At 36.8% G+C, this 13,069-nt stretch overlaps 1 protein-coding gene across 1 annotated transcript; it reads right to left on the reverse strand.

Moving 5' to 3' along the window:
• Positions 1 to 316: 316 nt before the first annotated feature.
• On the reverse strand, positions 317 to 2,506 carry LOC141439187 (uncharacterized). The gene is made up of 2 exons (XM_074103360.1): positions 2,328 to 2,506; positions 317 to 703 (listed from the first exon to the last, which is right to left on the reverse strand). The coding sequence occupies exons 1-2, from the start codon at positions 2,437 to 2,439 to the stop codon at positions 504 to 506; spliced, it is 312 nt and encodes a 103-aa protein (XP_073959461.1). The 5' UTR covers positions 2,440 to 2,506; the 3' UTR covers positions 317 to 503.
• Positions 2,507 to 13,069: the final 10,563 nt, after the last annotated feature.

Consider the following 13,069-nt stretch of genomic DNA (forward strand, 5'->3'; position numbering starts at 1 on the left):
TAGGTCGTAGGTACTCGTAGAGTCGAATCGTCCTGGCCCTCCGTAGAACGTTCTCACATTAAGCGTTATAATGAATTCCAATGTCAAGCAATGCGATATGTCACTATGATTTTTTCTACGAAAATGTCCCACAGTGGGTCACAATTCGGGGTTGATTCGATAGTACAGTCCACGTCATAACGTCACACTTTAACGTCATGTTTGAAAAGCCATACGAAATTGTGTAACGGCTGAAAGGGACAAGGTACAGAAATGATCACTTATTTATGACGTTGACTGTACATTAAAAATGGGTTGTTAAAAATCATTGCAACAATTTGTGGTTGAATACGTCAATTTATTTTATTAATATATAGGTAGTCGCATTACAAAGGAAGATTGTCTCATTCTCTACATCGTTCATCAGTGCTAGTTTTGTAAAAAAATATTTTAAGTAACAGTAATATTTTTAAGTAAGTGCATTTCTTTCTAGCACTAAATGCCTTCCTAGTTTTTCCTTTATCTTAAGAACATTTGTCGAGCGCGACGCATTGGCCAGTCTTCTCATCCCGCACAGTGGGCTCGTCGCAGTAGCAGCTGGAGTAGTCGCAGATCATCCCTCTGGTGTCCAGCACTGGTGTGGGCTTCTTGCAGGTGGCTTCTGGCATCAGGAAGTTGCAGCCCGTCGTGTAAGCGTGTGTGCCCACCGGGCAGACCTCAGCGCCTGCGGGCAAATGAAAAAGTCTTAGGGCCGCAGAAATAATATGGGGAGTTTTAGGTACGTCAAAATATACAATTGGGTACCTTAAGTTTTCTGGGATGGTAATATATTTTTATCGATAGTAGACTTATAATGTAGCTCACTCCTGTAGATAGATATTTATTCTCACTTGCCATTTTTTGTAAAAATAAATTGAAACTTTATTTCGGAAAACCACACGTTTCGAAAGATTTGTAGGTTTTGTGCCTTGGTATGTTTGATTTAAAAAAAAGACGCATACGTACACACACATGTACATACGTACGGCGACATTTGACAACTGCCAACTGTCAACCCGACCTGTTTTTTTTATCAAACAGACCAAGGCACAAAACCCACAAGGTGACTGGTAATTCGACCTCTTCCTTGTAAGTGGCTATTTTAGAGCTTATTTGCAATGCTTTTGACCCAGTCAACCAGGGGTCGAAATTCAATAGTTTTGGAGTTACTCGAGTTTTAGGTTTTGTCTAAAAAACAACGCCTTCCGACCTATAAGTGGTAATCGTATAAAAAGTACATGCATTAGGACAGCCAATTTTTTTTTTAGTAGCCGGTGATCTAAATATTCCTTCAACAATAAATTATGTTAAAAATTCAAAGGTTAATAAATCACATAAGTCATCATTATTCTTTTGCAAGTTTTTTAAATAAACTACAGTTATTAAAAAAAAATTATGACACTTGAATGAATGAATGAATGAAAAAAGTTTATTCAACACACACACATAATAGTTACAAACAAAGTTACAAAAATAGTTGAAGTACAAAATATGAAATAAAATATATAATTTTATATGTGTGAGTGAAAACACTTCACTTCGCGTACAAATTACGGAACTAATTTCCTCAATTCATAACCTTTCCAATAAAGTACAAATACATGTATCTTTTACTAAATTATTGAGAGTAATAATGATAATAACAGAGCAGATAGTGCGTGAGCTGAAAGCGTACCTGACCCAAAATTGGTTTGTATTATATTGTATTGTAAAACTTTTTAGTGTGCATAAAAACACATAAAATTAACCGAAAACAGGATAACATGGTGGATAACAGGCTAAAAGGTTTTAAAATAAAGATACTTACAATCCGGCCGTCGTCAAATCTAGGGTCGATGGGCATTTAGGTATTGCGCAAGCGTCTTAGTCAAAATACAGTCCACATCATCGCTTACCATCAGACTAAATTGTGGACAAACGCAAACCTATGATTGGTTTTTTGAAATCTTTTTGTATTTTTTATTTCAATTCCAAATTTTTACTTTTACGGTCATCCCGTAAAACCGAAATTGAAAATACAAACTGAAATATAGATGCACAGAAAAAACAGAAAAATAAGACCATCACTGGGAATCGAACCCAGGTCCTCGGTAATCCGTACCGCGTGCTATACCGCTACACCACTGATGGTCCACCACTATCACCACCATCAGACCATCAGTGGTGTAGCGGTATAGCACGCGGTACGGATTACCGAGGACCTGGGTTCGATTCCCAGTGATGGTCTTATTTTTCAGTTTTTTTCTGTGCATCTATATTTCAGTTTGTATTTTCAAACGCAAACCTATTTCTGTGTAAAAGAAACTTACATCTTCCCATGATATATCTGCAGCCTCTTGAACTAGCGCCGGCAACATCCTCCACAGGAATAGCAACCACCAAGCTCATAGCTACCAAAGCAAAGAACACAACACACTTCATTTTAAAACGCGTGAATATCAAAAGACACAAGAACGTGTGAGCTCTCAGAGGACACTGGTTAAGATACCAGCTTGGTTGTTTTTATAAGCAAAAACAAACATAATTATGCTCAGCGAAACAAATAGATAAAGTCAACATTGTTGCGAAACAGGTTTGACACCACCGCAATAATTAAAGTTAGATAAACTTTAGAGATAACGAGTTTGCCTGTATGCGGTCATTTGTGTAAGTAGGTACATACTCATACTTGCTTAGCCTATATACCAACTTGGAAGATGTTGCTAGGTTTAACCTATTAGTTACCTCCTAACGTCGCTACACTTGATTTAAATGAACTGAAGCAATTAGGGACGCTGTCGTACCTCGGACAGTTTTTCCTTTTTTGATTTTTAGAAAATAACTAATTATGGAATAAACGTCAGATATTCAAATATCTAAAGATACCTACATCATAAGGCTATGTCATTCGATAAAAAACAGCGATTCGTTTATTAATTTTGAGACGGTAAGTAGCTCACGAAAAAAAAGGGAAAATTGTCCAAGGTACAACACCCCTGATGTACCTTGAACATTCAAGGTTGTACCTTGGACACGTGATTTTTTATCAAGCAAATGTTTAATGTTTATTTGTTTTATTTATTTATAGGGTCAATGACTTATTTACTACACAGCACTACACAGCAGTTTTCCCGCCAAGTTCGTACATAATATTATATAGAACAAACAAAAAGTTACCTTACTTTTTAGTTTATACGCTGAGTACATGATGAAATCGTATTGATCAAACGACTAAATTGGTTTATCATCAAATTACCGACACTTAAATAATCGAATTTTATTTCAAACCCAACCTACGAGTATTTTCATTTCATCGACAATTCAATTTGTGGAATTGTCATTACAAGTAATTTCAATTCATGTATTTTTAATTGTCCGATGATTCATAATAGTATGTATTATTTCACGGAAAACGTTTCGTAATTTATTGTTTAATTTTTTTAAATAACATAAAACTTAATACTTACGTAAAATCACTTGAATATAATGAGTTATTTTGCAATTAACCTAACCCACTTTTCTGGTATCAGTTCGATTGTGCAGGGGTCATACATAGTTCTAACCTAACCTACTTTTCTGTGTGCTAGCGTACAACGTATCCACTTTTTAGGTAAAAATGCGTCCAAAATGCACATCGATTTAGGTTTAGGCTGAAACAGCCCTATTATTCCGTAGCTCGTTTAGTAACACAGTTTATTGAATTTTATTATTAATTAAAATATTACTTAAATAAATAAGCTTTATTTAAAGTTCAAAAAGTACTTTTTGGAAAAGGATTTTTATTTTCAGTATTTTGTCACATACATAAACCCTTTTGCGCGTGACTATTTATTTATATTACGTAATCCTCCAACATAATTGGAGCCTATGTTTATCTCATTCATACCAGTTCCCGCGTTGATTCTTCTCTTACTTTTATTCCTCATGCTTTTTCTTTCTTGCTTCCATCATCTTTCGCTGCTTTTTATGGGTGAGACTCCCATCTACTCTAATGTCTTCATCTTTGTGAGCTTTGTGTAATTTTTGGGTCTATAATTGTAGCCGTTACTTTATTCTGACTTATTGCTTACATAATTTGTTATCTTAGTCTACTTAACATTATATTACATTGTACTTAATCTAACGTAACCCATATCTACCTACTTGTCAATATGTTTACGCTACAGTTTAACTACAATTTGTCACTCTTATTTTGTATGCTAAGTATTAATATATTACATTATAATTATATTAGCATACGGTACGTGCCATGAATTAATTCTAGTATTGCAAAGATCGTTGATGTAAATTAAAAAGAGGGTTGGGGATAAAATGCCCCCTTGGGGTGTTCCAAATTCAATATTTAGGTTAGAACTAATGAAATCGTTGATCTTTACGCATCGACTACGATTACTGAGATAATCTTCAAATAGAGCCAATTGTTTACCCCTAATTCCTATGTTTTGAAGTTTGCAAATTAGTATAGGAATAGATACCGTATCAAATGCCTTTGCTAGGTTAAGAAAGATTCCTACGGTTTTTATTCCTTTATCCAAATTAGACGTAACATGGTCAGTTAATAGGTGAACTACGTCATTGGTTGATTTATGAGCTCTAAAACCAAATAGATTGTTAGACAAGATGCTATTTTTAGGGTTCCGGAGCCAAAATGGCAAAAACCATTAGGGGTTTGCTAAGACGATTTTTCGATTCAATGATTTGTTTGCGAAATATTCATCTTTAAAGTGCAAATTTTCATTAAAATCGAGTGCCCCCCCCTCCTCTAAAATCTAAACCGGTGGGTGGAAAATTTGAAAAAGTTCAGGATGGTAGTAAGTAAGTATATCAAACTTTCATGGAAAACTATATAACGGCTAAGTTTGCTTGAGAATTATTTGTAGTTTATGAGTAAATAGCAACCAAAGGTATAAAATATACCTAAACTTGGAAGATTCCGTATAAAATACGAAATCCTCAGAAACATAGGCTCTTGGCCGGTTTTTTTTTCAAGATAGCTTACCAGTCGTTTATTAATGTTTTTTTCTAGAATTTTAGATAGGGATGAGAGTATTGATATTGGCCTATAATTGTTTATACAACCCTTGGTGCCTGTTTTGTGAACAGGAATAATAATAGCTTTTTTAGGATATCAGGTAAGGTCAGGTATACCCTCAGAAAGGCGTAGCTGAAAAATATGTGTTAAAGGCTTGACTAAAATGTGTTTATACCGCTTGAGAAATCATTTGTAATATTATCAGAGCCGACTGCACAGTCATCTTTCAAACTGCATATAATGCGTTCTACTTCGCACTCGTCAGTGTCAAACATTACAAATGAATTCGTTTGCGGATGAGTCATATTAACCGTGCTAAAATTGCTACTGTTTTTTAGGGTTCCAGAGCCAAAATGGCAAAAACGGAACCCTTATAGTTTCAGCATGTCTGTCTGTCTGTCAGTCTGTCTGTCTGTCTGTTTGTCCGTCCGCGGCCTTGCTCAAAAAAATGCTAGAAAGCTGTAATTTTATACGGATATATATGTAAACTAATTAAAAATTCAGGATGGTATAATACGAGTAAGTATATCAAAACTTTCAAGGAAAACTATAACGGCTAAGTTTGATTGAGAATTATTAGTAGTTTAAGAGTAAATAGCAGCCTAAGGTATAAAATATAAGTACCTAAACTTGGAAGATTCCGTATAAAATACGAAATCCTTAGAAAAATATTACTTAATTTTTTCGTAATGGTTATACGGAACCCTATTTCGGGCGGGTCCGACACGCTCTTGGTCGGTTTTGTTTATAAATTTACTCGCTAGGTTTTTCCCAATGCTTGCAAAAAAACTGTTAGCATTATTTACATCTAGATGCGGATTAGAGTGCGAATTAAGCAGATCCAGATTATCATCACGCTTGACCTGCGTGTACGTGATATTTTTGATGAATTTCCAAACTAGTATGTTGTTCTTATTATATTTTTCCAATTCTGATTTTTCATATTGGCGTTTTAATTTCTTAAGTAGGTTATTGCAGAAATTACGATATCTTTTGTAAAATTTTTTCGTTTCCCCGAACCCGGACCCGGATCGAACCCGGATTTTGTTTCGTTTTCAAGTGGAGTTCTCGATGACGAATGCAGGGAATTAACCCGGGCGTGTTCCATGGTTTTCAGGATCTGTTGCTTTTGGTGATCTTAACTTTTTTGTATGAGCTTATGCCATTTTTAAAGTAGGCAACAAGGTATTCGAGCGATTTATTTCGGTCTGATGATTTAAAAATGCTGTCGACGGAAATGTTACATAAATATTCTTTAAGGTCAGCGTAGTTTATTTTGTATAAGTTTGTTTACTTATTTTCTTTGTAGGGGTTAGGTTTAATATTGTAATTACGGGATTGTGATCAGTGAGTGTAGAGTTAGTATAACAAGGGTAGTGGAGATTAGATTGCTTTTTACAAAAACATGGTCAAGGCATGAACCACTTTGGTGCGTTAGAAGCGTGTGTGCAGGTGCGAGGCCATGAATTGAGCAAAAATTGCTTGAGATAATCATGACGACGTGAACCTTGGCTTTCTTTAAAGATGTTAATGTTAATGTCGGTCGGCATAATAATATTTTTGAATGAGGAAAGTTTGCGTAGAGTTAAGTCGAGAGAGCCTAGGAAGTTATTAATGTTATTAAAGGAGGGCGATCTGTAAACTGCAATGATAGCTGTGTCTTGTCCTATTTTTATTATAAGGCAGTTGCTATCCTGTGGATTGGGCTCTTCCACAGTTAAATCTAGGTAAACTATCATTTTTATTAGAGAGTTGTTTAGTGCTAGATAATTTACTTATATCCATCTATATGTCAGGTGAAAATAAATTGTGGAATTTTAGCCAACATTCCGTCAGGATTAAAATATCACAATTCAAATTTAGATTTTCTAAAAGGACTCTGAAACCATCGATGTTGCGATTGATGCTTCGAATATTTTGAACTAATAGCGATAAGATTTTGAAATAAGATGGCGCATGTTCGATATCAAAGATTTGCATTCTTCGACGTCTCAGTCTAAACTAATTCTAAACTAATGAATTTATCCATTAACTGCGAGCTTAGGTTTGCGCTGTAATTTAGTTATCTTATGGGAGACGCTCTTATGCGCCCTCATAGTCAATAGTGTTGATGAACCTTGCAAGGGCGTGCTTATGAGCCGGACAGCCTTCATCTCCCGTTTTGTGGTTGCCGAGTTTCTTGTAGCGCATACAGGTGGCAAACAACAAGCAAAACAAACAAACAGACTTACAAACTTTCGCATTTTTTTAATTATTAAATGATATTGACCCGGATAATTCGAGTTTTAAATGGAGTTTAGCTCGACATGTTTCGGGCTAATCCGTAGCCCTTCTTCTTAGGAGCAACGCGACTCGGCGGCTGCTGCAACACGCGCACTGGTTATCCAGGTCAATATGTATAGTATGTATGTATGTAAACTCTTTATTGTACAAAATAAGTAACAAACACAATTGAAAAACATTGAAATATATGTACAACGGCGAAGTTATCCCTTTAAGGGATCTCACCAGTCAACCTTTGAGCGGATGAGAGGAGCATTCAGTTAGGGACAGACAAAAAGTGAGTTAAGTATATATACTTATCATTTAATATGAGCGAGTCTCACGTTACGGTAGTATTATGTTCAAAATTTATAAATTTAGTGGGATTTACCAATTAAAAATTACAGCATTACAGTTAAAAAAAATGCGCTGTAAAATTCAGTTATACAAACAAACAAAATAACATTAGGGATTATTGAAAGTTGTCTTCGTTGCTATCCTACAACAACGGAACACCACACCCTCCGACCAGGGGACTCCTACGAAAATCGTAGTTGTTATCGTACCGTCCGAGAGTGAGAGCACTCTCGTAGTAAATAATAGTAATAACCTGGGCAACCGAGCTTTGCTCGGGCTGAAACTCGGTAACAAGCGTTTTCCCAAAGATAAGACCAAGCTAGATAAGGTATTAGATAGATAAGCGTTAGCGGGACGGCAAGATACGAAGTTCGAATTTAGCACTTCGTAATATAGGTCCAGAAGCCGGAGCGCAGGAACATCTGCTGGTGCTTGACAAGCACTTGGAGTCTAAACGAGCTGAAATTGTTAGCCCTTTGAGACTCGAGCGGGACGATGGACAGCTGGGCTCGAGGCGTCTTTACCTATAGTGCAGTAGAGATGGGTAAATCCGGATCTGAAGATCCAAAAGAGTCAGATCCTCAAGCGGATCCGAATCCCTTAATGACTCTTTTCAAATCTTATCGACTCCGGAGTTACTAACTCCGACCAAGGCCGGCCGGATCGAGCGGCTCGTGATCGCCGTCACACTCACTCGCTCCGCTTGTGAAGCCGAGAGTGATCTCGGCTCGGATCGGATCGGATCGGATCTTATTACGTTTGGTAGGGCGCTGAGTGAGCCGGTACCTACGTCGGTACTCGGACGGACTTCTCGCTCGGTTATATTGGAAATAAATGAGATAGAATGAAAACACAATACAATATGACCGGAGTGGGCGACGCATATTTAACACTGTTTTCAAGTTTCAAGTAGTCAAACAGAAAACTAGTAGGTTCTTAAAGTAGCTCATAGTTCTTTAAATAATACACAATTTAGAATTTTTCAACATTAAAAGGACGAAACGAATCGGTACTTCAGTTCAGTACCTTGACCTTGACCTAGGAAGTTTAAAGGGCCATATGTTATTCTAAGGCGTATTAATAGTGTAAATTACTTGATTAAAAAGTTAGGAGTGGGAAGTAATGGAATTAAGTATGTTGTTCATTCAAATAGACTTAAAAAGTTCTATTCACGGAAGTGTTATGATATGTAAAGTGTTAAGAATAGCTAAGGTATTTGATAATTTAATGAGCATTTTCTTGTACTTAGGTAATTAAATATTCCTCTGTATATATTATGGAACTGTATATAATTTGTGTTTTTTTTATGTTACATGCTCATCGGAGACGCTTTGGTTAGGAAACCAAGGGCGAAAGTTCTTGTTGGAGCAAGATAGAAGTTGCAGACTGATTCCATGCTTCATGGAATTACGAAGTTTAGAAGAAAGAATAAAAAATAGACAAAGTTGTATAATTTATTTAATCTAGATGCTGCATAGTACCAGAATGGCGCTCCAATTTAATTGTTTATAGTCTAACATATTATTTTTCTTAAGTTTAGCTTGGAACGAGGATGCTGAATTTTTATTTTTAGTTAATAGAATCTCACATTCTGAATAATAACTAATATATTGATTTTTATCAGTGGAGAATGGACTTTGATGGTATTGAGAATATAATTAAAGGACTTTCGCCGGTGGTTAAGAGATAATATATTTATGTTATGAGAATGTTTAATGTAAAAGAGTGATTAATAATGAATGTATAATTGTTTAATGAATTTATAATTGCATGTTGTATTTAAAAATATTTTCTGACTAGATACTGATGACAACATGTCTCTGATGTGGCATGACATCGTGAGTTGAAGAGCTTGGCTGGCGCAAATGCAGACTGCACTCCGTGTTGTCTGGTGCATGAATGGGTCTGGCGCTAATGCGGACTGCGCACCGTGTTGGAGGGGTGATATGACACTTCACCACCACCATCAGCCATTTCAAAGTCCTATGATGGGGACGATGCTTCAACTCATCAGTGATAGTATAATTAGTAATGAATTTTTTAAGAAAACTTAGGCTCTAAAGTCAGTGAAGCACTGTGGTGCGATACACATCATAAGCGATGCTGTGTCTATATTGCGGTGTGGAGCTAGCTTTTCATCTGATGTGAAGTTTGCATTGCATGGTGGTGCGACACACATCATAAACGATGCTGTGTCTATACTGTTGTGTAAGGCTAGCTTTACATGCGGTTGGCTTTGGCAATATGTGTTGTAAACACAATAATGTTGGAAAGTGTCATATACACTATTAATTTTTTTTTGCCTTAGCCAAACATAAATTAGCACTTAGTTTAACTACCTACTGCCATGAATGATCCTTTCGGCAGGTTTTGTTCATTCGAGCTGCGGGCTTGTGAGTTGGCCATTTAAGGGCATGTTCCCAATGTTTATTAAGGCTGGTCTTATTTAACCTGCAGGTCAGCTCTAGCAGAGCTATGGTAGACCTTTGTTAACTGTTCCTGCCTAGGTAGGTTAGTCCTAACCTCAATAGGAGGGAGGGATATTGTACTAACCTCTTGTGTCCGTTGATTCGATGCTGGCAGCATAGTTCTAATTTTAAAATAATAATAGGAAACGGACGCAAGGGTGTTAAACAGAAGACATGTATGCTTGCTGCCAATGGAATAAGGTGATCTTGAAATATACAAAAGATAATAAGAAAGTGTTTTTCTGTATAAAATAGGGAAATATTAAGCTAGTGGACCGTCCGTCCACTACAGTACCTACCGAACCGAGCCGGGCCGCATCGGCCATAGATAAATTAATAATCGCTCCAAAGAACCTGAGTCAATAAAGGTGTCGGATTCAATAAGCGGATTCGGTACCGACACCGGAGCTGGATCTAGTGAGTCAGATCACTTCGCGGAGTTGAGATTACCCATGTCTATAGTGCAGGGTGTGCGTTGCACACGGGCGCAGCGGTGTTAGGGGCGCCGGCCGCGGCACTTTGTTTTGTACCTATACGAGTAATATTCCATTTTGACCGCGCGCTTCCTAGATGGCGCTAAAGTAATAATTGCACACGGGCACAGAATAAGTAATAGCACGGGCGCTACATGGGCTATAGGTAGAGTAATTCACGATGCCGCGTGCCGTGGTTCTTATTACATTGTCATTAATGGCTAATTTTGACAAAATCACGCGTCTTCGTGGATGGCACTAGGTATAAAGACGACTCTGGGCTCCCTTTAACCGACTCTGTGCCGCTTAACGGACGTGCTCGAACATCTTCTCCGCCGTCGTCGTCTTGTAGAAAGAAAACATTTATTGATGACGACGTCATCATCATCCTAGCCTATATACGTCCCACTGAATGAGAGGGCTTGGGCAGTGGTTCCCACGCGTGCCCAGTGTGGAATGGGAACGAATTATTCGTAGACAAAGTCGCAAACAGCAGCTACTTATTTATATCGCTAATTTATCTTAATCAACGATTAAGCAACTCATCATTCCAATTAAAACGAGTATACTCAATAGACTATTCAATTTTTCAGTGGAGCGCCTGCACATTTCACGAGGCAACCTCTATTAATCACAGATTCTTGCTATTTTATTATGCCAGGCGTTCAAAAGCTTGCGTAATAAAAATCAATGATCTCAGTGTAATCAGGTTAATTGGAACTTGGGTTCACTGACCTCCGGAAAACTGGTTTGTGTTACGTAGAAAACTTTTCGTACTTACATTGTTTTCTCGTGGATCTACATCGTGTTCTACATCTCCTTCTATCATCTTAATACCTATCGTTTGACAGAAAGAAATGGTGAATGTAACTCAGTTGGCGAAAACGGTACCCTCAAATAAATAAAAATAAGTAGTATCACGGGACCAAAGTACTACAGTCACCAGCACCAATATCTGACACAACAAGCGTGCATAAATATCTGATACGACTCTATTTCCAGGGCCGGAGGGACGTGTCAGATATTTTTGCACGCTCCGCTGTGGCAGATATTAATGCTGGTGACTGTACATACATACTTAATATTATATAAGTATGCTGATATTAGTGCAAGTTCAAATTCCAAGCGCGAAATGTCAATCTAAAATAAGAGTAGGATATTGATAAGTATAAGTACAATGTCAAAAAAATAAACAGTACAATACAGATAAAAAAAAACATTCTAAACTTAAGAAGAGCTTAAGCCTAGTCAATACATAATTATTATATTAAACACCGAAGATTCGAGAACAAACATTGTCATTTTTCATACAAATAACTGCCCCGTCCGCGGATCGAACCCGGGCGGGACTTTAAGCTCCGTAGTCAGTTTCTCTAAACCACTGGGCTATCCGGTTATCTTTATCATACACACATACTTACCTTTGATTGTTTCGTTATCTTTACATATTTGGTGCAGGCTGAAAATCAAATTTCTTTCAAAGTTAATGCAATCAAAAGATATAGTTCCATACAAATTGCCGTAGAATTGAAACCTATAGATACTTTAAGATGTCCTAGAAAGTTGAAATTAATACTACGAAGGTTGCTCTTAAAGCACAAAGCACAACCAATGCCTAAAAAAAATTTTAACAAAAAAGTAAAACCGACTCCAAAAAAATAAAAAATAACAAAAAATGGAACAGACTACAAAACCCTTGAAAATATTTTTTAGGTACCTACTAGCTCGAAGGAGTGGAATAATAGTCGTCTACCTCACCTACATACTATGGGTTTCGATCTCTCCTGCTGGCTCAAAATTCAAATTCAAATTCAAATCATTTATTCAGTAAATTTACACGTCATTTTTTAAACTACCAGCGCTTTCGGAAAGACCATCATTGCCAAGAAGAATGCGCCGTAAGAAACTTGGCAGAAAGTAAGCAGAAAATCATTTTTTCATAATAATATAATTACAAATAAAATACTTAAAAACTACAGTATACCATCAAATAAAAAAATACAAAATAAATAAATAATAATAATACAGAGATGTATGGGGTCCCTTAGTTACAAAACTAAACACTAACTATATCTAAGTACGTTCAGTGGAAGTGTAGAATGCTTCCACCGTCATAAATTTTAAAGTAATAATAATAATAATTTAGTTCTGAAATATACATTTCAGGTCAAGTAACCATTAAGCTTTTGGATTCCGAAGGCAAGCTCGTACTGAGTCACCGACTTCGAGGTGTAGGTACCTAGAAAAATATTTTCAAGGGTTTTGTAGTCAGTTCCAGCAGGAGTAGTTTCCGCTAAACACTGGATATTCTTAGATATCAACAAATTATGAAACCCTCAGTGCACGAGTCCGCCTCGCACTTGGCTGGTTTTTCAATCCTATATAGATCGAGCTAGCAACCGCGGCTAACACCATAATATTATCTATTCCTACATAATGTATACTGCCTTTACTGATAACAGAGAAGCTCTATCATGCGG

Source organism: Choristoneura fumiferana, chromosome 20 (genome assembly GCF_025370935.1).
Source record: "Choristoneura fumiferana chromosome 20, NRCan_CFum_1, whole genome shotgun sequence".
Lineage (NCBI taxonomy): Eukaryota > Metazoa > Arthropoda > Insecta > Lepidoptera > Tortricidae > Choristoneura > Choristoneura fumiferana.

Excerpts from the sequence above, each read along its gene's own strand:
- LOC141439187 (XM_074103360.1), bottom strand. The coding sequence starts at position 2,439 with ATGAAGTGTGTTGTGTTCTTTGCTTTGGTAGCTATGAGCTTGGTGGTT. Across the intron at positions 704-2,327 it reads CAGATATATCATGGGAAGAT|GCGCTGAGGTCTGCCCGGTG; the intron begins GTAAGTTTCTTT and ends ATTTGCCCGCAG.